The sequence below is a fragment of the Gopherus flavomarginatus genome, chromosome 2 (genome assembly GCF_025201925.1).
Source record: "Gopherus flavomarginatus isolate rGopFla2 chromosome 2, rGopFla2.mat.asm, whole genome shotgun sequence".
NCBI lineage: Eukaryota > Metazoa > Chordata > Testudines > Testudinidae > Gopherus > Gopherus flavomarginatus.
The window spans coordinates 197,307,593-197,334,050 of NC_066618.1; the positions used below are offsets into that span (position 1 = coordinate 197,307,593).

General features: G+C 38.7%; 1 protein-coding gene across 4 annotated transcripts in view; it reads right to left on the reverse strand.

The window, feature by feature from the left end:
• ZNF407 (zinc finger protein 407) overlaps positions 1-26,458 on the reverse strand; it is a 481,488-nt gene that overhangs the window by 137,467 nt on the left and 317,563 nt on the right. For all 4 annotated transcript variants that reach the window (XM_050941753.1, XM_050941754.1, XM_050941756.1 and 1 more), the window contains exon 8: positions 5,390-5,568. In XM_050941753.1, coding sequence (XP_050797710.1) covers positions 5,390-5,568 — 179 coding nt within the window. The remainder of the gene's footprint in view (positions 1-5,389; positions 5,569-26,458) is intronic.

Sequence of the window (26,458 nt, forward strand, 5' to 3'; positions counted from 1 at the left end):
ATGGCTTAAGATGCCCAACACAAAGTATCTGAGAGCAGGAGATAAAAAAATTCCTGATCATGGGGATGTGGCTGTGGCATGAATTTTGGGAAGAGATTAGATTAATTCACAGTCTAACTGTAGGGCACAGTGCAAGACTTTTCTCTTTGATAGAGTCCTTTTTCCATAACTGAAAGTATTAGACACATAAAAAATGAAACAAACAAACAAAACCCAGCAATTAATACCACTCATTTTCCTTCCTACAAGCACTCTTGACACTACAGTGATGTGGACTATAGAAAACCCTAAAATACTTCAATGTATCAGAAACACAAATAACTACAGATCTTTCAAAAGTCTGCCCTCTGACCCCTGCCAATACCAAAGAGAAAGCAGGCTGGAATTGTCAATCAGTGCAGAAGAGGACATATAAGACTGATGGGAACCAGTAAACATCTTCGAAGGGGCTCAAGTGAAAGAGAAACATTTTAAACACACACACACGCCCACTCTATGGATCTTTGAATCTCTGAATTTTCAGATTGTAAATTGGAGGGCAGGGACTGCCTTTGTTTGTGTCTTGTATGATGCTGAGAGCATTACAGGCTCATAAGTAAATAATAAAAACAATAATATATTCTTAAAATCTTCTTGCTAATAAATATCTACAATACACTTCAAAATTATTAACATGTGCATCTTGGCATGGTGCTTATTCTTAATTCTTCTGGAAGAAGAATGAGTGATGTTGCAGACAACCTTTCAGATTATCTTGTTTGTAATTATTAGTGGTAAACATTAGTAATTAGTTGACAATAAAGCTGGAACTTACTGTGTCCTCAGTTTTTACTTCATCAGTAATACCGCTGATGGGAGGAGGAGAAAATAAAAGTGCTATACAGTTGTAAAAGGACAGATCAGAGCTTTTTCTGGTGCACTGTAAATACAGGGAATATTGACTACAAGAGTAAGATTATTACTAGCTCATTTAGAATAACATCAAAAGAGCTCTAAATGGCACATTTACCTAACCCATTAGCACTTTTCAGGTGGAACTTGAAACAGCTAATACGATATCAAAAGTTAGAAATCAGTGAGTCACTCAGTAAGTGAATCAGAAGTGAGAATGCTATTAAAGAAAGGACGTCATCAAAAGAGCCACCACCACAAAACCCTTAAAAAAGAGACTGTTTCATCATGGCTCCAGATCCCTCCCTCAGATGATTTTTAATTTGTAATTAAAGATCTCTGTGTGTTTCTCAGTTATAACAATGAAAGATCATATTTCTTACATGAGGAACAAATGATCTTCCTGTTACTGCAAATATTGTCTGCTAGCCTCCCCTAACCTAGTACTAAAGTAGACTTCTTTCCCCTCTGTCCTTGGATAGTTGTAAAATCTATCATCTTGCTATGAATGTGAACCTTTTAACAAATAAATGCTTATTGTGATTCACAGGATTTCTGCTCACAAAATTCCCAGTGCATAAATACTGCAGATACTAGAGAAAGTGGGCCAGAGAATACTTCAAGAGTAGGCATAAAACACTTTCAGGATTTTATACTACTGCATGATATTATACAGCACCACCCATAGTGAAATTTTCAAAAACAGAATTGTATGAAAAACTGTATACAAATAAAATAGTTAAATAATCTGGTTGAAATATAGCATTTGGGTTAACATGGACTATATTTTAAGTGAATTTGTTTCAGTAATGGACTAGAGTTAAAACACAATCTTTCATAAGCACATTTTTTTTAAAAAAGGTCTGCTGTTCAAATGCAGGTCCTTTTAAAGACTAAGTAGAAAGGGTTAGACAGAAAAAAGATTCTCTTTGATCACTATTGTTGTAAGAGGTGTAGGGGTATCTGTTGTGGCTTACTAAGGAATATAGTTGTAAGACTTTGACTGACTTTGTGGCAATTTATGTATTAATTCTTTGAGTTAGGAAGGATTTCAAACATTCCAAGTAGATTGGGCCCCCACTTCTCACCCCACCTCACCCCTATGGATGTAGAGATTTCTGCATACAGGACTGCATACCTCCCCCACCACTGGCCTTTCACCATAAGGAGAGCTCCTTCAAGACACTTGCTACTATTGCCCCAAAACCACCTATAATGTTATACTAATAGCTATGTGGCAGAGTTTGTTAGAAGATGGTGTTACTTCACTCAGAACTAACTGCCAATTGAAAATCCAACTGGACTCCTCCACCATCTCCAAGGCAAACTGCTGTTGGATTCTGTGGGTCCATTCCCTGTTGTGCCCCAACTGTGCCCTGCAGCTCTAATACTGCTGAGCTCTGGCAGAAGGGCTTCTGAGGAGTCCCAGGAAGTGCAGTACAATGACATGAACCTGGTACTTCTCTCCCTTTCCTCACAAGTGAGATCCACGACTTCTAGTTTCATTATACTCAAAGCAGCAGAGGGGATGATTTTGCTCTTATAAAACAGCATTAGAACAAATGAAAGAGAAATATAGTCAAGTGAAATTAGGAGAAAAAAATTGGTTTATGAGACACGTATATTCAAATTATCCTAAAGGGCTTTATAAAGTAATGAAATATTGCTATTGTGGTTTCTCTGTAGGCAAATACAACAACCAGTAAGTGATCAATAACATGAATTGGACACTGACACAAGTGTTATTTTGGCAAGGATTGTTAGCCAGGATACCAAAGTTATCCCCCTATTCTTTTGACCAAGTCTTGTGAAATCTTTAACTCTCAAATGGACAGCCATCAGAAATGGGTCAACAAAGCTTGATTCAGCATCTGCCCTGAAGGTTTGGTGGCACCTGTAAGCTCTCATGAAACTGGCACTTTCCAGAAGGACAGCATGGCAACCTACATGAAGTCACAGACAATTTCTAGAGATGATTGTTCTGCAAATGATATTGCAGCACACTTGTTCTGTGTACCAATTCTGAAACAGACATTTCCAATTCTTACTAGTCACTGGTACATTTACACAACATCCTACTATGTCTCTAGCACTACGAGGTTTCAGCAGTACAAGAAATAGAGAACCATTGGTACAAAACATATTTATGACAATTTTCTCCCTGTTGCTAATAAAATCAGGGTGAAAAGCCTCAGCACAGTATGCAGCAATGAATAATTTACTCACATATACATAGACTGCTGCATAGACAGTGGGCAAACTTAGAAAGTTTCTACAGTTTTGAAAGTTTGTATAGGTTCTACCGATATTCTCCATTACATGTACAAAGAATCTTTCTCAAACTGATAAAAATATTCAAAATGGAAGAAAATATGTTATGTGTGACTGCTATAATAAGAGATTATAATGTCTGAATATAGGCTTCAAGTCCAGTATTAATTTCCTATTATGTGAAACATGATTTCTTGTCTGATATATGTGAAATTGGTATTCAGCCAACTGGACTTTTGTTTGCACATCCAGGTTTTATCTAATATGTGCTGAAATGACATGATGAGTGGTTCCAGAATGGATTAGAATACTTGGCAAATGGAAAGACATAGCACAATTAAGCATACTGCCTCCATTCACAAAACGATGCAGTTGTTTAGAACATACTAAGATTTTTTAAAATGTTAGGTGACTGCACATAAAGGTGCCAAGTGAAAGTTTTGTAACTTGTTACTTTGCATACAAGTTCCTAAGCTCCCACTACTACTGGTGGGTGGTCACACACAGTCTTTAGGTGTGGAGGAGTCTTTCTAGAAAACTTTTCTTGACTGAATTTAGCCCCCAAATGCTTTTACTTAACACGAGCACTTCAGTAGAAGCCCCATATCTGTATCACAGGCAGAATTTAGCCCTAGTAACCTCCTTTTCTCTAGCTGCCCTGACTCTCCCCTCTTTCCAACATTCAGCAACTAGTCTGTTTTTCACACTGCTCTGACTGCTCTCCCCCACCTATGACTGCCAAGTTCTCTGGCTCTTTCCAAATTGAAATCCAACTCCTTATCCTCGTGTTCAAGCTCTGACCCAGACTACATCGCTTCTTCTATTGCTCCTCATCTCCGCCACTCATTTTGATCTTTGTACCCTTTTTCTTGCTGCTCCCTACCCTTGGAAAGTCCTAACTTTCTTCTTCCTGTGTATCAGGCATCCTCTCTGCCCTCCTTCAAATCCCTCTGCAAAACCCACTTTTTTGGTTTGCTTTCTTCCATTCTTGTGCCCTCTACTCCTTGTCCTACCTACCTCAATCTCCAACTTAAAACTTCCAGAAAGTATCTGATTTGCTCATTATTTCTATATCTCACATTATTTGTTAGCTCTCTCCCCTTCTTGTTCTCGTTCTTTCTTTTATTTATTTTTATTTTTTGTTGGTATTTAATTTTGAAAGTAAACTCTTTGGAATAAGGGACCATGTGTAGTTTAAACTCTGTAAAGAACCATGCAAAGTAATGGTTCTATACAAACCATTTAAAATAAATAATAAAAAATTATAGAAGATAAAGCACAGAAAATCTTAATTCACATTTGTGTGCGAGTCCCTTGATGTCCCTCATATAGACCATGAGCCAACAAAGCACTTACCACCTGCTTGACTTTAAGAACATGAATATCTCATTAACTTCAATGAGACTACTCACATACTTAAAGTTTAAGCAGCTGCTTATGTGTTTATTGGAGCAGGGCCACAGCACCCCAGTACAGTGCTATGCACACAGCATATCAGCATTTTTTGTCTTAGCAACTTGTAGTATATAGTAACTTTCTTTACATGTATTTTATTTATTTATTTATTTTTTGAAGGGCACAGAAAACAATACTTTCATTTAGGGTAGTGAAGGACCAGAATGCATGCTGACACTAACACTCAACACAAAGGTAGGTAGAAGCACTAAGAGGAGGAGCAGACTGTGGTGTAGCCCTGTTACACATTTCATTAAATCAACATCATCCTATTTCTTTTTAATTCTAGCAGCTTCTTGTTGACATAATACTAACAAAGTCTGCTTCTCTGCTGTTATATTGTATAGTGTTAAGTATTCAGCTGATTTTTGTGAACTCTCAGGAGTTTTGAAATATTGCATTCATTTAACACCTCATTTCCTTATGTTGTTCCACCTTTTTTTCTTAATAAGAACACAAAATATAAACAATTATTTTTCTACATGAATTAATTTAGGTTTCAAAGGTGGCCATCTAAACTGGATGGGAATATCTCTCGTTTACACATGTAAACACAGAATGTGTGTGTGAAATGCAGATGGGTCTCAACACCAAATACATCACCTTCATCCCTTAGTGAAATCTTGAAGTGGATTGAGTCCATTTTAAAATCATGCTTTTCTTCAGAATAAATGATAGCAACATAAAGGACCCAGAGCTCCTATTGCAATCATTTAAGGGTGCTCATTTAGAAAAATGACACATTTGTATACAAACAGGAGAATAGTCTTACCAGCATGCAAATAAGCTAGATCAGGGTTTTCAATGTCAGGGTGCAGCTCCTTCAGGTGGTTGCGAAATTCCACTGGGATATTGGTTCCATAGTCACATTTGGGGCAGTTATACATTTTTACTCCTTCATGCTTTCCTGTGTGTAAGATATGCTTACGGATATTTTCAGCGCAGTTAGATCTAAAAGGTGAAAAGAAAAGAAAGAGTTAAATTATATTACATACGCACACATATGCAGGAAGGAAGGCCATACAACAGTATCCAGGCACTGAAAATTAAATCCTGCTTTATGACGGAGAGGCAGTAGGGTCTCTACAGTTAAGGTAGTAACCAGCTTTCCATTTTATGCCAGATTCTGACATACTCTTAACTTGCAGAGAAAACATGTCTTCCAGCTGAAATCTCTGAAAGTGTGGAAGGTTCCAATTAATTATGAATCTGGAAGGTTAAGAATTTTATAAAATGAATAGTTTTTTTTTCACCTTTGCAAAAGTCTTCTAATATTTTTGGGGTGTGTGAGTGGGGAAAATAATAGTTACAAAACTCCTTAACCTAGCAAAACTGATATTATTTGTTTGGCTTTTTTGAGCCCAATTTAACTAGGGCCTAGGTGCAGGTAAACATTGATTACCTTTGATATTTAAAAGTTCACATGGAGTTCACATGAACCTTTACGACTAAGTACTAGACCCCATTAGAATCTTTGCAACTGATTTTGTAAGGATAGTCCATTAACTCCTGCAGATGTTATAAACTCTATGTAGTGATCTTGGGAGAGGGGAGAGGTTGTGTGTGTCAACTTTTCAAAGGCGTGCATGCCTAACTTTTGCAAGTGCGTGCACGCACACACACTCACACTCTGATTTAAATCAGGGTTTGTCTGCCCACACAGGAGTTGAAATGTACAGAAGTCAGAGATGCGCCATTCATTTCACACACATGAAAAATTTGGGCTGAAAGGTTTTTAACCTCATTTCCAAAAAAGAGTGATAAAGGGTTGCAGTAGTAATGAATTTGTATCCAAAAAAGTTTACCAAAATTCAAACCCCAAGTTTATACTTCAGTTAGAATTTCCTGACTATTCAGTATGTATGAATTTAAAACAAAAAAACTACAACACTCTAGAAAGGTTTGTTAGCAGAAGTAAATAATATACATTACCTGTATCAAAGCAAGGAATGTATGTGCTTCCATTTATTTCTGTTTGGGAATACTTTATTAATACTACAGACTCTATTTTTCCCTACATATTCTACATGTCAGCAGTTAAAGGACACTAGCTTTACTCAAAAGTTAAATGGAAATGGTACAAAATAAGTTTGAAATGTGAATGGAAAAGAAAAAATAGAAACAAACAACATTTAAAATAAAAGTTCTAATAAAATGGGAATATAGTCCATGACACTAAAGGTGGCATTCAGACCAAATCTGCCTATGTGAGAGCTTTCAGATCTGGGCACCTATATGGAAACTAACTATTCCCTTAGATGAACTCTAAGGCATTATGTAAAAAAACTGTTCTTTCAATACCTTGAAGATATTTCTGTGAAATGTGAAAGCTCTACAGAAACCTAAGAATTGTGAAGGAAATATAGTCTGCTCAAGTCGTGTGCATGGGCAGTGCTATATTATTTGATCTCTGAACTTGTTCAAACCACTGTAAACTGTAAAAAGCAGCAGAGTCCTGTGGCACCTTACAGTCTAACAGGAGTATTGGAGCATAAGCTTCTGTGAGTGAATACCCACTTCGTCAGACGCATGTAAACTGTGCCACCTTAAAGTATCATTTGTTTAACATGATTAAAAGTTCTGTGAGTGAACATAGCAATGTGCTGATCAACTTATCAATTGAAATGTCTGTCTATGTGTTGAGCACAGAAAGGCCTAATCATAAACTAGGAATAAGAGATCATAAGACATTATAAATGATTTCCCTTATTAGTTTGCAATGCAGGGATTGTGCTAATAAAATAACCCATGAAGGTGACAACTCGCAAATCCAGGCACTTTTGAAGCCAAGTAATACCCTTAAATATGACATGACAATAATGTACTGCATATAAAATGTTTTTTTAATTATTCACTGTGCCTTGACTGCCTGTGCCATTATCAGTCTTCTCCCTAGTGCTTGGCAAATACATTATTCCATATCTGACATGCAAAACACCAAACATTGTATTTCATATTTATACTTATGGAATTTAAATCAAATGACTGTACGTAGATGTCTGTGACTTTAAGAAGTATTGTATCTGTATTAAAATGGTGGCATCATAAACATTTAGCTAAATATTATAGTGTTGCAATAGTGATGATAGTTAAACTCTTGAAATAAAGATTCCCTTTATATTGAAATTTGGCAATGAAGAACTTAGCCGAGAAGGAATTCTTCTGCTTCAAAAACTTGAATAAAGTCAGACTTTGGGTTTTTAGTTCAGCTCTCCAGTTATATCAGCCAAATAAATAAACACAGCTTTTAAGAGACTGGTCTGCATTCCAGTAACACTAACATAGAAGTTATTTATGTTAAATTATTATCATTATGCCTTAATATGAACAAGTGTCTTTTTGTCTATATAAGTTATTTCCTATTTTGAATGAATTATGCATATGTGGCAATTTTTGACCAGGCATTCACAGAATGGATAGTTGTGGTAGATAGTGAAGTAGTTTGCAGTTACTGTCTATAGATATGTGAAAATGCTGCAATACAGGAGTGGAATGGAAACTTCCCTCTCCTCTTTCTTCCACGCAATGAGTGCTGCTACAGGGCATGGATAGGGCAGATGAAATGTTTCCGCAACCCCATTACAATGCTAGGCATTGTGGGTATTGTTTGGAGTCTTCACCTCCCCAAGATTGCTGCAGGTGATGATGAGAAGGGAGATGAAGCCTTTTCCTCAAGTTAGGCTGCAGATGGAGGGAGAATGGTCCCACTTGTATAAGTCATGTACAGTGGTGCAGACACTATTAGTCAGTAGCTGCCAACAGTTCCACAGTGGTATCTGAAACACCACAATTACCTTTTTGTTCATAGGAAAGGAAAATACTGTGGTAAATGTTTTGGAGTAAAGGATGACATATAAATAGTGGTCAGATTGTCTGAAGTTTTCTTGATCGTTTACTTTTTATCATTCCCTATATCACTGAAATCCATCCTTTCTCTCTATCTTTATTTCTAAAAGCCTAGTCCAGGGGTCGGCAACCTTTCAGAAGCGATGTGCCGAGTCTTCATTTATTCATGCTAATTTAAGGTTTCACATGCCAGTAATACATTTTAACGTTTTTAGAAGGTCTCTTTCTATAAGTCTAGAATATAACTAAACTATTGTTGTATGTAAAGTAAATAAGGTTTTTAAAAATGTTTAAGAAGTTTCATTTAAAATTAAATTAAAATGCAGAGCCCCCCAGACGGGTGGCCAGGATTCAGGCAGTGTGAGTGCCACTGAAAATCAACTCATGTGCCACCTTTGGCACGCGTGCCATAGGTTGCCTACCCCTGGCCTAGTCCATATTTTAGTCTTTTCTTTTTTGTGGCCAACTGTTTGAACATGAAAAGTGGGAAGTATTATTCTCACCTCTTTGTTTGTCATCCCATCCTATCCTCCATCCCAGCCAAAATACTGCTACTAGAGTCTCCAACCTTTCCTAGCAGGTCATTCCTCCTCCTCCTCGAATCCCTTCTCTGGCTTCCCATCTTCTACTACCACACCAAGAAAAAGTTAGTACTCTCTAATTTCCCCTTTTTAGCATCTCTGCTCTCAAGTATTTCTCTCACACTCACACCATTTATGCCACCCAGTCCTCCACCCCTAAGTGCTACCATTGACTTCTACTCTTCATTTCACTTCTTCTCTTCTGTCCTTATGCCTTATGTCGTCCACTTCGTGTTCACTAAGAGCCACATTCTTAAACTGAGGTGCCTAAACCCACATTATATAATCTCTATATACCTATATGCAGATTTTAGGTACCTAATTAGGGGTCAGAGATTCAGTTATCCAAAGGTGCCTAGATGTCAATTTAGGCACCTAACTCCAGACACAAAATTGTGAAATAGGGCTTTATGTGCCCTTCCTCATCTCCAAGTCCTTTTTATAAAGCTACTTCTTTTGAAGAGGCCTTCCAGTGTTGATCACCATACTGCCATTGTACCCTCAACATGCTGTGTTTGATTTTTTTGTCCCATACAGTGTATTTGTCTGCCAGAATTTTAGACTGGTATTTCTTGGGGCAGTGCTTTTTCTGTGTGTTTGTAAAATATCACGTATGTTTATGGTTCTATATAAATAATAAACATTAACACAAAGAAGAAACTTGTAGAGTTGGCAGAAGAGTACTGTAGACTGTTCCAGCAGGGTGGGCTCAAAGAAACTAAGCCAACAGACAAGCTATTTCTATGATCTTATCACACTGTATTACAGCAGGGGTTCTCAAACTGGAGATTGGGTTCCCTCAGGGGGTCAGGAGCTGTCAGCCTCCACCCCAGACCCTGCTTTGCCTCTAGCATTTATAATGGTGTTAAATATATTAAAAAGTGCTTGTAATGTATAAGGGGGAGGGAGGGTGCACTCAGAGGCTTGCTATGTGAAAAGGGTCACCCGTACAAAAGTTTGAGAACCCCTGTATTATAGGATATCCCTCAAAAATTTCCTGTGGTTTTAACCCTGGGCTCACATCATCACTATTTTAACTAACTATTCTCTCACCCTATTTAAAGGGCAAACTTAATATGTTGTTCAAAAATATTCAATTCTACATTTTATGATTAAAGCTAAATTGCTTTGGCCTATATTTTAAAAAGGTATTTAGGTGTTACTCTGCTCAGTGTTGCACAGTCTAACTGACTTAGGAGCCTCCATCTAATTTGAGACGCTTGGTAGGTCTACACTTAAAACACTGCAGCAAGTGCAGCTGTGCCGCTGTAGCACTTCAGTGAGGACACTACTACTCCTACAGGAGAGCTTCTCCCTTCGGTGTAATTAATCCACCTCTGCAAGAGGCAATAACTATGTTGACGGAAGAAGCTCTTGCAATGACATACAGCTCTCTACATCCGGGGTTAGGTCAGTATAACTGCATCATGCAGGGTGTGGATTTTTCACACCCTTGAGTGAAGTAGTTAGACCAATGTAAGTGTATAGTGTAGACCTGGCCTTAGGCTCCTAAATCAGTTAGGCCATGCAATGCTGGGGTGAAGAACATCCAAACACCTTTAAAAATATGGGCCGAAAGGATTAGTTTCTTCCTTTTGATTTCTACAGCCAGTCAGAGATTACTGAGGTGTCCTTCTTTTTGTTACTTTGTAACCAATCCTGAAAATGTTGATTTTACAGCTAGAAGTGAATTACGCCAGACTCCAAAAGGAAGTGGATGGGGATTAGTATTAACAATCAGAAGACTGTTCCTTTTGTTAATAGAAATCTTAAGAGGCATCCTACTAACAGGCATTCTGATACGATTTAAAAGTGACAAAAAATTGACTTTATTAACTCTGGAGTTTAGTTTTCTAAACTTGCCCATCCAGAATGCAGGTTGCACCACTAAGGTTTTTCAGAGAATTTACATGCATGTCTAGATTAACAGTTCACTTCCTACCACTCTCCAAGCATTTTTATGCAAATGCTCTGCTAGTGAAATATACAGATTACACTCTTCTATTATGCAGTACCCACCATCTTGAAAAGACACTGCAAGCATGCAAATGGAAGGTTTTAGAGGCATGAATGGGACATAATACTTATTACTTCATCCACTAGGTCTTACAGACTATAGAATTTTTCAGGGTTCATATTCTCACAAAAAAATGAATTGTTCTTTAAAAGTTTCTCCAGGGTATTCGGCACAAACAGTCTCTTTCTGTACAGGAACTGCACATAATCGTAAGCACATCTGGCAACTGTATGTATGTAACTACTTACATCTGAAAAGAAACACAGTGATACAGTAAACTGAGTAAAAAGATTTATTTAAAGTTTCCCCTTTGATTGAGTATGGGTGAAGTTCACCCTGGTGTAGAGGGCCTGCAGAAGGCCCTCTGCACTACTGACATCAGGGGTGTCAAACTCATTTCATATGGCAGGCCAGATCCGATATCCTGCTGCCTGGCATGGGCTACATTCAGCAAAAGTTATTAAATGAGAAATCAGAAAAGATAAATCCCATTGGTAATTACTTACATTTACTTTATGCCTCTCCAGAGCCTCTTAAATGCAACTAAGTGGTTCTACACCTGTACACGAGATTTTACTGGATTGCTGTGCTGGAGTCTGGACAAGGGGAGTGTGATTTGTACAGTGCACCAGTGTGTGGTGCTCTAACTGGTCTGTATGGACTCTGATGGTGCACACTAAATGTTCCTTAGTGCACAATGACGTACAGAGTCTTGTACATATGATGCACACTAGCAAGGTCGACACACAGAGGTTAAAGCACAACACACTGGTGCCTGAAGAAATCACATCTCCTGTAGTGCAGACTCTGGGGTTGTATAAACATGTCAGTAGATTCATGGGAAGTCCAGGGGCTGGATGAAACTGTTCCAGTTAGATCTAGCCCATGGGCCATATGTTTGACACCCCTGATTAAACTCTGCAGCACAAGCTACAACAAATAAAAATAGCAAGCAGGATTTTGATCCAGCAGTTAACAAAGTAGCAGAACATTTTAAAATAGACAATTTCTTACAGGAATAACTACCTCAGTGATGGAAATTACGCAAGCTTCTGCTGAAACCTATCTACACTGCCATCGAATCCTAATCCCATTTACTAGCCAGAAAATAGCCAAATCACAGGAGTCTCAATACTTACAGAAAACGTCCAACCGGTTTGGAAAACTCGCTATCATTAGCTAAACTCTCACAGTTATGATTTAAACTAAAAACAAAAGGATTCATAGATTTAAAGACCAGGAAGGACCATTATGATCATTCAGTCTGGCCATAGAATTTCACTCGGCGATTCATGCATCAAGCCCATACATCAAGACGCGCGCGCACACACACACACACACACACACACACACACACACACACACACACACACACACACACTCAGACCGAATAAATCTGCCATTGACTACATTTTCCAACCAGATTCACCAATTTTTAAAAAGTAAAATATATTAAAATGTGGCCAATCCCTAGCCAGAAAATACATAATCTCTGAAACAACCGGTCCTTGCCTATAGTTGGGGCTAGCTGAATAGCTGTAATGGATATGTCTTCCATGCACACCTCATCAGAAACCACTCTTTCTCAAATCAGTTTGTTCAACATGCAGGCTGTTTCAGTAAGAAAGAAAAGTGCAAACAAACTAACAGCTTCCTCTGTTCTGTGAGGATGCCCCATTTCCTGTCTAGTATTTTTGTGTTAGCAGAGAAACACACAGAGAAACCGGTTTATTCAGGCAAAACATTCACTGAGGATGTAAGCTCCCTGCCTAACTCATGACTGTCCAGAAGAAACAGCTTATGCACTCAAGGTTTGTCTACACTAGAGTTTTGAACTCAAGTTAATTGATTCCAATTAATTTGAGTTTGTTACCGTGTTTGTACATGTTAATCTGGATACTCCAAAATATTTGTTCCAATACACATATTAAAAGCTTTAGTGTAAACATATCTTCCCAGGGTTAGAGGGAAACAAATGAGAAGTATTGCCAGCCCTGAGTCCTGAAAAATCATGAGCCAAGCCTCAAAATATCATCATGAGATTAATTTAAAATTCATGAGGGGTTTTTTTTGTGTTTTTTTTGTTTTCTGGTTTCTGAGCCTTTGGGATGTATTTAGGTCACATTTCCAAGCTCTTCCTCGCAGCCAGGAGAGTTAGAAACTTAACATTTTGTTTATTAAATGAAAGCTGCAATATTCACATAAATCTAGGAGCTGGAGCTTTAAGAAAAGCATCAAATTTTCAGAGACTCACGATAAAATCGCTAGAGTTGGCAACACTATAGGAAGGTTATAAAGAGGTCAGGCCCTAAAAGACAGACACATTCCAAAGAGTACCTCTCTTAATGAGGTAAATGGATGTGCTTTTCAATAGTGTTAACTCATTCAAGTTAGCTTAACATGTTTGAAAAGCCATGTCAAGGCACGGGTTAAAACATCTGAACATGTGTTAGCCTGTGTCTGGATGAGGTTTTTCAATCATGTTAAGCTAATTCGAGTGAGCTAACCTGACTGAAAAAACACAGCCAAAACCACCACACAAAAGAAGCAGCCTAATCAGTCGTGCGTATTGCCCTACAGAAACAATGAAACAATGGTAAAACAGAATAATCCATGTTCATACTGTTTAACTACATACTGTATGTTTCACAAAAGAAAATAATGAAAAACTATTTGGCATTTACTCAGAGTACTGAAGTCACACTTGTGCCTAATTATAATAATTCTTTCAGCTTTTCTACACTGATAATTCTGTATTTTTATAATGATCTATTAGTTATGACATACAGTATGTGTGACAGATGTCCAATGCTGGCTGCTAAAAGTAGCAGAGCCCTGTAGGGCAGCAGCAAGAATTAGTGCATCAGTACTGAAATGGATGGGAAACTGATACCTTACTACTTGTGTCCCAGTTTTCTTCAGCAGAATACTGTGTCCAAACTGTAGTTTGAGCCAAACATTCACAATTATATTTATCGTGCATGCAGCCCAATTTTAAGGAACTGATTATTTCAAATGTATGCTCTTAAAAAACTGATCTCAGTGGGCCAATTTTACTCCTCCATATACCAAATTATAGTAAATGGGCTTTTTGAAGGGAACTATGGTGGTGAGAGAGTGATAAGATGCATCCCTTGCTCCCTGCAATGTATAGGCAGGCTGTAATATCATTCCCTCCAAAGCTATGGTGGACAAACAATACTTGCAACCTCTCTCTGCAACCTCTTATGGGGTTCCTGGCCATTGACTCTGTGTAATGTACATACAGTGGTGTGTCTCAAGGCCTACCCTCAGTAGCCAATTCTGATCCAGTGTTTTTGGGGCTGGCCCCAGAATGCCCCCGAAGCACGTAAGGAATGCAGAGATCTCCTGTGCACACTCCACCCCTGCATGGCTTTACCAAGGGTTTCTAGTGGCAGAAACGGGAGGGGATTATCATGCATCAAATCTTTGCTCTTGACTAATTTCACACTAGCTGAGAATCACTGGATTCCTTTTGGGGGGATTTCCCTCCCTTTCCTTTTTTATTTTTGCAGGCTGAATACTGAAGAAGCTGGCTCGAGAAGAGGAGGGTTTGCTGTGCATAGAAGACACACAAATATGTTCTGGGAGGATACTGGGCAGATCACCAGGATCAAAGTGGGGATGGGAGGTTTAACTAACACAGGCCTGGATTCAGCAAGAATCTTAAGTACTCATGGAATTTTAAGTTCTAGTAGTGCTGTTGAGTATTTCAATGGGACTACTCATGAGCTTAATGTTATATGCTTGCTTAAGTATGCTGCTGAAATGGAGACAGGGAAAGCATTCAATTTAAAAAACAAAACAAAACAAAACAAAACTGGATGGGATAAGACTAAGTGAAGATGTTCCTTTCCCTCCTCCTTAATGGCAATTCTTTTTTTATCACACTTTTCTAAATGACCACCTAAAGTTACACTGAAAAATTCAAGTCACTGTACACAAACAGTTTGTGAAGCCTCAGTGAGGCACAAAAATGTTCCCACAAACATGCATGTACAAATGGAGGCTATGAAAGGGTTTGGATTCTGCAGGCTGCAGGGAGATGAAAAGGACTCCTAACTTTGCTGAAGTCACAGATGATAGCAGCAGACCCTAAAGGCTGCTTGTCAGTCTTGGATGCAGATGGGCCTTCTTCCAACTGGCCTTTATGTCAGCTCTTTCAGCCATTCTGGTAGCAGACAAAGCTTCCTAGAGGACACATCCTGTTGCTCTGCTGCCTGGGTTAGTGTCAAGAGCAGTATTGTCTCTATTACCTCTGCTCTACAGGATTTATTATGCTATTATACTGCCTCCTGTCATAAACAGAGAGTTAAGGGTTAATGTCTCTTTTACCTGTAAAGGGCTAACAAACAGGGAACCAAAACACCTGACCAGAGGACCAATCAGGAAACAAGATACTTTCAAATCTCGGTGGAGGGAAGCTTTTGTTTGTGTTTTTGGGGTTTTGCTTTGTTCTCTCTGGGTCCTGAAAGGGACTAGACATGCAACCAGGTTTCTTGCCAATCTCCTGGCTACAGTCGCTTATATATTCAGAATAGTGAGTATTAAGTAGGAAAGGCGGTTATAGTCTTTTGATTGTTTTTTGTATTTGCAAATGTGTAGTTTTGCTGGAAGTATTTTAAATTGTATTTTGCTGGTGGGGGGTGGGGGCTTCTCTCTAGTGTCTATAACTGAAAGACCCTGTAACTTTTACCATCTAAATTAGAGAGATAACTTTTACTTTTTCTTTCTTTTTATTAAAAGTTTTGCTTTTTAAGACCTGTTTGATTTTTTCCCCCTTGTTGAGGCTCAAGGGAATTGAGTCTGTACTTAACAGGGAAGGAGAAGGGAGGGGAGAAGGGTGGAATCCCTTTGTTTTAGAATCACGGAGCTTGAATCTGACTATCTCTCCAGGATAGCCCAGGGAAGGAAAGCCTGAGAAGGAGAGAGAAGGGGGAGAACAAAACCTGATTTCTCTGCGTTGTGATTCAAGGAGTTTGAATCACGGTGATCTTCTAGTGTACTCAGGGCGGGAAAGATCTGGGAGGAAGAAAGGAGAAGGGGGGGAAATGGTTTATTCCCCTTTGTTGTAAGACTCAAGGAATTTGGGTCTTGGGGTCCCTAGAGAAGGTTTTTCGGGGGAGCAGAGTGCCCCAAAACACTATAATTTTTTAGGTGGTGGCAGCGTATCAGATCTAAGCAGGTAATTAAGCTTAGAGGAATTCATGCTGGTACCCCTATTTTTTGGACTCTAAGGTTCAGATTGGGGATAGAATACCATGACACCTCCCCCCTACCCTTTGCCACTCCCACCATCCCAGGAAGCTGGAGACCATTCTCTCTCTCATTACAACTACTCAGATTTATCTTTGGAATTAAATCTTAATTTCCTGAAAGATTCATTTTGAAAGTAAATATAAAATCACTGGTGATAAAATTTGTGGATGACACAAAGATGGGTGGAATGGTAAATGATGATGACAGGGCAGTCATACAGATGATCCGAATTGCTTTGTAAGCTGGGCCCATCCAAATAAAGTGCATTTTAATACAGCCAAATGTAAGGTCACACACCTAGGGACAACGAATGTAGGCTATACCTGCAGAATGGGAGACAATATCCTGGAAGGCAGAGACTCTGGAAAGAGTCACCATTGGCAAACAGCTCAAGGTGATACTCTTGCAAAAGGGGTTAATGCAATTTGTGGATGTGTAAACAGGTCAGTAGTAGGTAGGAGTAGGGAGAGCATTTTGCCTCTCTATACATCATTGGTGACACCAATATTGGAATACTATGTCCAGTTCTGGTATTCACATTTTTAAGGATATTGAAAAAATTGGAAAGGGTACAGAGAAGAGCCACAAAAATTATTCATGGGCTAGAAAAGAATGTCACACAGTCAGAGACTTAAACGGCTCTATTTGTTTAGTTTATCAAAAAGAAGATCAAGAGAAGACTTGATCACAGTATACAAGTACCTTCACCGGGTACTAAAAGGCTTTTTATTTTAGCGGAGAACACCATAATAAGAACCAATGACTAGAATTTAAAGCCAGACAAATTCAAATTAGAAATACGACACATTTGTACCAGTAAGGGTAATTAACCTTTGGAACAAACTACGAATGGAAGTGATGGATTCTCCATCCCTTCATGTCTTCAGATTAATACTGGATAACTTCCTGGAAAGCTTGCGTTACTCTCATATAAGCTATTGGGCTCAATTCTGTATGGAATTCCATGGACTGTGTTATACAGGAGGTCAGACTAGGTGATCTAATGGTCCTTCTGGGCTTATACCTCTGAATCTATGAAAAGTGTGGTTCAATTCTGAAAAATGTCACCATGAGGTTCCATGTTTGTTGTCTTTCTATGACTTCCACAGGAAATGTGCTCAGTTAAAAATGGAATCTCATGGCTCATCAGCAGTAATAAATAATGTGCTTGTCCAATTTTTGCCCTCAGTTACATCTGTGCAACATCATTATTCTGTCTTCACAGCATCATTGTCTGTACGGGGTAGCTAGCAGCAGTGTTCAGCACTGCAGTTGGAGATTACCTAGTAATCCTGTTAATGATGAGTGGAGTGAGAATAGAATACAGCTCCTTGTCCCATCGCTGGGTTGGTTCTGCAAGAATAGGAAGCAGAAACATTCATTTTTGTCATTACAGGAAGTAGATATGCCTCACCTCACAGGGAGCAGGTGTTCTTACATAGCCACTTTACAGAGAAAAGTCACACATGAAGTAAAATGTGGTGTGCATATCACCCAGAGAAACTATGAAATGGTGCGCGGTTGACTCAATACATCGGAAAATTGAGTATTTAACCTATATTATATACAAAGGGAAGTAAGCACACACAAATGGTGTGAGCAGTATAAACTAAACGCGTTTCTAGCACTCTCACTCCAATCCATCTAGCTTCAGATAAGGCAGTTTATACTCTAAAAATCATACCCGCTCACCAATAAAAGATAATTTACTGTAGGTTTTCCAATGATTATGCATTTCCAATGATATATGTTTAAGTGTTAGGAATAAAATTTTAATGAGATCAGAAATCATTATCCATGTTTCATAGCACCTTTGCTAGCCCATGGATTCAGAAGTGTAGAATTTGCCTTAAATTTGGGTTAATGATAGGAGGGGACCCCCCCACACCCTGGGGGAAGGGGGAGGATCAAATGTCAAGAGAGAACTTTCTGCACTGAAGTCCCAATAAGAACATGGTTTACTGGTGACTTTTATTAGACCCAAATCATGTAAATCATCGTACACTTAGGTTACGCTAATGTTCTGTCATGGAAAAATAACTATTTTAGTAATAAAAGTTTAAAGTGTGTGTCAGGGAAGAAGGGAAACTCTACACAGTGCTGTGGATCTGCTTTCTGTCCTGCCTAGGGTTAATATGAAGAGAGGAAAAAAACGGTAAAATATGAAGCCAGTTTCCCAGCTTCATCTTTCACATTCCTATACCATGCTACAGCAGAAACTAATGAACTTGCTCATCTTTGAAAGCCCTTTTGCAAGCACTTTTCCTTACCTTTAACTCTGATCTTTACAGATTTTCCCTTATGTGTGTGCCAGTTCTACTGGTATAATACTTATACTTTTACTGATTGTGTTCTGATGATTTCTACTGAGAGATACTTAAACCTTTTACAAGTCTAAAACTATTTTATCACTTCTGAGGAAAACTAATAGGGCAGAGTCACTGAATGATAAGAGAGAGAGACCACTGAATTTATTTAATAATCCATGTCCATTTCACAAAAATGGCCTGTGTAATCCTTTTAAAAATAATAACCTGTTCATTTCAGACCTTGCACAATACTTCTCTTTGTCCCTTGTAAGTCTCTCAAATGTCTTATTTTAAAGGAATATATAGTACTCCCGGAAGACATTTTCCCATTTCTATTCTCTTCAACTCCTGTGAGCCCTTGTTCTGTGTGATAAGGCAATCTCCTTCGGGATCTGAGCTGTGTAGTTTCGCACCACGAGTGACAAGGACTCGACTTGAATAACTGCTGTGCGCAGGTTGTAATTATGTCAGCTAGAGTGTTGAACAAGGGGACTGATTAATGTGAGCCCCAGTCCAGGCACAGGCCCTATCAAAACCTTCGTGCAGGCCAGCAGTGGGGATGGGTTAGAGTAGAAAGACAAAACATGCTGTATCGTCCATGATAGATGAATTGCTCCAACAGTCTTCAGGCAGATGTTCCAGGACAGTATAATATACAATTACTCTGCCTTATCACCTTCCCAGGGACAATAAAGCTTCCTCCTTCTATAGCTCATGTGAGTGAAGGCAAAATTAGTTTTACTTTTACAACACTGACTCACTTATCATGTTGCCTTGATTGTGCTTTTACAGCTAAAGAAAACATGTATTCTACTTTAAAACTTAAAAAAACCAAAACCAACCCTCCCCCTCCAAAAATCTTTTATAAAACAAGAGGATTTCTTTGAAACTACTTTGCATCACAGTAACACAATTCTTAAAGGCCTAGATTTACCATGGTACTCTAAGAACATATGGGCTATTCATGTGTTTAATGTTATACATGCGCTTAAGTAACCTACTGAATCAAGTCAAAATGGATGATTAGTTAAAAATCTGTGTGTTTTGAAGAGGGGTTGCTCATGTGACTAACATATACACTGACAGCTATTTTTAACTAAGCACTCATTCAAAGCAGCACAGACCTACAAGCCATAACAATTTTAAAGAGAAGCCTCTAGTGTCCATTTTGTGTCCACACACTCTGTCAGAGATCACAGGAACTGACTCTATAACTATTCCACTCATGTTTCAGAGGGTAAACAGAAATGGTTAAAGAAATGGAAAAGAAATGTAGGAGCAAATATTAAATATACATATTTAGGGCCCTACCAAATTCACAGTCCATTTTGGTCAATTGCACAGTCATGGGATTTTAAAAGTTGTAAATTTCATGATTTCAGCTATTTAAATCTGAATTTTCACAGTGTTGTAATTGTAGGGGTCCTGACTCAAAAAGGAATCATACGGGGGTCACGGTACTGCTACCCTTACTTCTGCGCTGCTACTGGCGGTACTGCTGCCTTCAGAGCTGGGCAGCTGGAGAGTGGCAGCTGCTGGTCGGGAGCCCGGCCCTGAAGGTGGTGCTGCCACCACCAGCAGTGCAAAAGTAAGGAAAACAAAGTAAGGATGGCATGGTATGGTACTGCCACCCTTACTTCTGCGCTGCTGCCTTCACAGCTGGATGCTCAGCCAACAGCCGCCACTCCCTGCTGCCCGGCTCTGAAGGCAGCAATGAAGAAGTAAGGGTGGCAATACCATGACCCCTGTAAACTAATGTTGTGACCCCTTTTGGGTAAGGACCACCAACAGTGGAAATGCTGATCTCTCCCTTGAAATCTGTATAGTATAGGGTAAAAGCACACAGAAGACCAGATTTAATGGTCCATGATGCGTTTTTCATGGCCGTGAATTTGGTAGGGCCCTATATTCTTTCTCCGTTATCTCTTATGTTTAGGGTTTGCACTATTGCCGTGTGGGGAACTTTTGAAATTATCTCTGTGCCACCAAGGCTACTTCCACCAAAGTTCAATCAACAAATAAATGAGTATTTGTGTGATGATGAAGAGAAGAATTTGTCTCCCGATATCTTAATATCTTTTTTCTTTCACACTTAGTAGTTATTGCTCAAGAAGTTCCACTTATAATGGGAAAGGGATTCTAAATAGTTCAGCTTGCTTTAAAATTCACCGCTTCCCTCAGTGATGATTTTCTCTCCCTTACTACCTGTTAGTACATTAATGGCTTAATCCAAAGAAGCAGAAATGTATTTGGAAGAACTTATACTTGAAGGTCAAGTTTTTTAAAAACAAAAAACAGAACAAAAAACAGGGCTCTGATCCAGCCAACACTTGAAGTCAATGGGGCTACATATACATCCTTAAATTTTTGCAGGATTGGAGCCAAAATCTGGAGATGTATTTAGTTCTCATGAAAAATATCGGATTACAAGCCCTGGAGACTAAGGATGGGATTTCAAAAGAAGACTAAGGGAGTTAGTCACTCAACTCCTGCTGAAATTCAATGGAATTTGGGCACCTAACTCCATTAGGCTCCTTTGAAAATCCCCACCTAAAGCCCTTTACCCAGGAAACAACAGTGCAGGCTTCCCTACATCATCTTGCTCCTTGTGGTTACTGCTTCTCCATAAACTCTATGTATGGTAGCAAATACTAAATTCTGAAGCATTCTAGCCTTGTCTAAGTTAAAGGGAATTAATTTTGTCAACTTACTGCTCAAGGAAGGCATGGATTCCAAGAATCTCTATTATTATTATTTCTGCTACAATACGGTAGCATCAAAGGATCCCCATTCCAAGATCCGCAGTACCCCTTGTGCTGGGCACAGTACAAACAACAGAGAAAGCCATCCCTGCCTTAGAGAGTTTATAATCTATAATAATAATCTATAATCTATAATCAGACAGGACACATCAGGTGGACAAAACAGACAAATGAAAGTGGAAGAGGTTTGAGAGAATGAGGTACCAATAAAACAGAGTTTAGCAAAAGTCTATTTTTTCCTCTTGATCCCCACAAACTTTTCTTCTTTTACTTATTTTTTTTAAAAACACTGCAGTGTTCAAAGAATGGTCAAAATGTTGCTACATCTCTCACTGGACTTCTAGGCATATCTGTATCTGTAAGCTCTTCAGAACAGGTAGTGGGTGAAATCCTGGCTTCGCTGAAGATGGTGGGAATTTAACCATTAACTTCAATGGAGCCAAGATTTCATCCAGCATCTTTATTCTGGCATCTGCAGCACCAAGCACACTAGTGCTTAGGAGTGCCAGCAGGAAACACACTACCCACTTTTTGCTTTGCTGAGAGTTTATCTCCCCAGATAACAATGAGGGGAAGCTGCATTGGCTCAAGCACTAGAGGAGGGGCACTGACAATTCTTCCTAGGGTGCCGCTGGTGTGCCACTGAAACCAAAAGCAGATATTTCAGAGTAGTGCAAGGGATATTGAGAGTCTACTGTGGCCATACTGTGACAGTATCGAAGGAAAAGATACAGAGTTCCAAACAAGAAATCAAGTTAGGAGCTATGGCTGGTGGGAGCAGGCAAGAGTATAGCTGCAGCAGGCCAATATTTTAGTTATCCAAAAGGAAAAAAAAATCACCGTAACAAACTACCCTAGTGGTTGATTTACATTATAAAGCTGTTTTTGCAAGGCAAGAGATAGAGACTCTTTCTTTTTTTAAAATGAAAGTTTAGGTGTCTAACTAACCCATGAGGAAGTTTATTAATGTTTCAGAGACCACTGGACTGTGAGCATGTGTAGAATTCATTAACCAACCTAACTAGCCCCAAGACTAGCTCATGAACATATATGGGAACTTTTCAGATCAAGTAGCTTTTGAAATATGGTGCTGCAGACAAATTAGGAGCCCTTTCAGAAAGGGAAAAACTCATTTTGAAGTCTCTTATCTCACAGATGCCATGTACAATTTACTTGAAGGAAGGGAAAGAATTTATCTGAAATTTTTGTTGGTGTTTCAAAATGAAGCTTATAGTGTGAACCACACTGCCTCCTTAACTATAGAGTCACCACTGAGATTCAGTAATCACCCTGACAGAGGAAGGGTGTTTATATAATAAAGTTAAGAGGCTCTGGTGATATCACAATAAACTACCAAAATGATTGTTCAAGTGCTTTATGATGTCACTAGAACTCCTGGATATATTTATAGGCTTATAACACAAGGAGAAGTTTTATAGTATTATAAACTACAGAGTTTTCTAGCCATGTATCCTTTTAATAGTGATGTCACACCTAAAAATATAAAAGATAGTACTGCTAAAGAGTATTAGAAGTGATGTTAATTTAACACTATTTTCAAAAAAAGATTGTTGTTGGTATACAACACAATAATACAATACCATGACAAGCTGGGTTGTTGTGCTCAGGCAGAAGAAAAAGAAAGACTAAGAGTCAGATTATGATCATATCTGCCTTCAGTAAGGGACAGAATGCAACTGCATTGCCCCCAAAGCAGACCAGATAGCTAGCTGTGACTTTGAGAGCCACAGTTCATTTTCTGGCTCCCTCTTTGCTCTGGGGGAATGAAATCTGTTAGGTAGAACAGATGCAGATTACTTTCTCCTGCATGTCAGATCACCTGTTGGGAGAGTATGTATTGAGTGAAGGCTCCAACCATGTGGCAAAAGGTGTAAAAGCCCTGTGTAGTCTGCTTTCCCCCCATACTTTGAGTTATAGGGAGGGGGTGTATCCCATAGACCATATGAAAACATAAGCGGTGCATTACAAATTCCTTCCTTTCCTGGGCAGGGCACAAGGCGAAGTGATGATCTTCTCCTGAGGTAGCATACACTTCCCCCTGCACATTGTAACAAATATTGCTCCACACTCACATGTGCAGCCCATTATTTTAAGCACGTGTTGGTGATTTAATTTGTGGTTTTGTTGTCATGTTTTGTCATTATTAGTAGAACCCTTTCTTTAAATGCAGTTACATATAACATTATGGTGTATGTGATTGCAAAGATTCAAAAGCTGCTGTAATACTTGGATTCAAAATATTTTTTTCTTGAGCAAAAAGAGAGAAACTAGAAACTAACAGAGAATGGTCACCATTAAAATCTGTACAAAAGCCTTAGCAAGTAAGTAGCGATATTCCCTGTAGGGACTAGTGATAATACCACAGTGATATTATCTACTTGCAAAGGCAAAATTGTACATTTTGAACTATGTAAAGAAAGGTCCAGAAAAGTCTCAAATAATCTCTATGGCCCCCATTCAGACCTAAATCCATCTGGCCAAGCCACATAGGCAAGCTGTGCACTGGCCTGATCAGGAGGTGAGCTTGGCTCAAAGAGCAAGACAATAAACAGGTGCTTAGATCTATATTCTGTGTTTACAATGTCTAGCAAAATGAGGTCCTGAACGATGACTGGGCCACCTACATGCCACCGTAATACAAACAAACAAACAAACATTAGACGATACAGCTTGGAAACTATTTTGGGATGGAGCGCTCATGTACATAAGCTTCCTGTCTCCTCCACAACGCTATTCTCTGCTTGCAACCCACTGTTTCCCACACTAGGGCCATGCAGCTCATGAAGAAGAAATGCTCAGGATAAAGCCAGTATCAGCCACCTCCACCAAAGCAGAGAGCAGTCTTTACAGCTGCTGACTAGCATGGACTAGCAGCTGCAGAGGAAGTTTGGAGGTGGCTAGAAGCCTACAAGTTCTCTTCAGAGAAAGAAGAGGAAACCCTTCCTAACAATTGTTTTCCTTCCTTCAGGAACTTATTTCCCTCCCACCTTTATAGTTTGTATTTTTGAAAGGCTGGCATTTTCCCCCAAAGCAGGTTCCCACTTTTTCTGGAATGCCTATTGAAGTGGGCTTGCTTTTCCCTTTCTGAAACACACAAGGCTCAGATCAAAGTTGACTTTGAATGGTCTTTTTAAAATAAATTATTTAATTCCAATAGAGAAATACTGTGGGCTCAGCTGATGTAAACTGGCCTGGTGCCATTATGCTGAAGTAAACGGAGCAACATCCATTTACACCAGATGAGGAAGTGGTCTTGAGGAAAAAACATGAATGTAATTAAAGACTGTATCATAATGCATACAAACATGGGGGTCACATTAAAATTTCACAGTCAACTTTAACTCTGATATTTCCTAACTTTTGAGTACTTGATTTTGCAACTGTAGTAATGATCTTTTAATGTAGTTTTGTGTTTTTGGGTATGTGTGTGTGGGGGGGATGTTTCTTTATTATATGACAATAGCTCTAGGCCTGGGAAATAAAACAACGCAACAGACTAGTAGCAGAAATATTATCTATTATTTTCATCTCTAAGGTTTGCACGTCTACCACAAATATGTACAGTAATAGCAAACTACCACTCATGGGAATGTCCATATAATGACCATTCGCAAAGATAACTTTGACTCTTTTATAGTGATTGGATTTGGGTCTAAAGAACAGTGAACTAAATACACACGTTTATTTTGATTCTACTTTGAGAGGCAATATAAGAGAAGAGACATACAGTTACTTTTTTTTTCAAAATGACTGCTTAATTTCTGCTACAATTGCGCCAACAAACAAAAGAGTATATATGTAGATTTACAGAGATTTTGTATTTAAACATACAGCAATGAATTTCCTTGAAACACAAAGAATTTCAAAACATATCAAGTGTTTTTGGCAAAAATAGTACTTTGAAGACTAGAGCTTTTTCACTCATCCTGACGTCAGAGAGATGGCACTAAAACTTGTATTTATTTTAAATGAAAAGATTTCTAAATAACCCCTGAAAGTTATAATTTACCATTATTAATTAAGAGCCTGAAAGGAATGTTTGTGCTGAATTTGCACATAGCTTACCAACCCAAGCGTGTCTGCAAGAGAAAAAAATATGGTAGTAGCTATGTGGGGTGGAGAGAAACAAGTTTGAACAGAGAGAAGATAAAATGTATAGTATAAATGGAAAACAACATTCAAGTTTCTCTCTCCACTGCAATAGGCATGAGATATTTTTTTTCAGATTTGCTGATATCAAATACATTGTGTTTTGGATTGAGAACATCTGACAGATTCATATGTAGGTCAGTGGCAAGAGGCAGATCTCCAGTAGGAATGATAGATTGGAGACTAGGCACACTGTTAGATGGTGGGGTGGGGAGACAGTAAGGAGAGAAAGAGGTCAGGTGCCTGTACAGGCCACAATGGGAGTGGGTGGGTAGGGGACTGGACACTGGGTCAAGATGGACTGCAGTGGAAAGAAGTTGGTAAAACTATATGGAAATTAATAACATTTATGTCTAACTTCTGCTCTCTGTGACAGGTTTGCATATGAGTAATGTAGAATTTGAACTTTAAAGGATGACACATAAAAGTTCGTCCTCAGGATACTCATCCAAAAATGGGACTGGGTCAATGTTGCCAATTGTCACAATTTTATCACGAGTTTCAGGATATTTTGTGTTTTTCTTAAAGCCTCAACTGATGGAGTCAGGTGATTGCATGTGAATCAGCTTTCATTAAAAACAAAAATTTCTAGTCTTCATGGTTATAAAGAAAAGGTGGAAAATGTGAACTCTCAAGACTCAAAAAATAGAAGTCAAATAAAAAGAATCCAATATTTATTGTTTTTAAGCCAGTCTCATGATATCAGAAGTTATGATTCATAATATTTGAATGCTTGGGGTTGGCAATATTGCTGAAATCACTGGGGAAACATGCAGATTACTTATTCATTAAAATAAACCTGTAGAAGTTGCCTTAGCTTATATGAGTATAGTTTAAGTTCTGCTCTACACTAAAAAGTTAGGCCGGCAAAAGTCA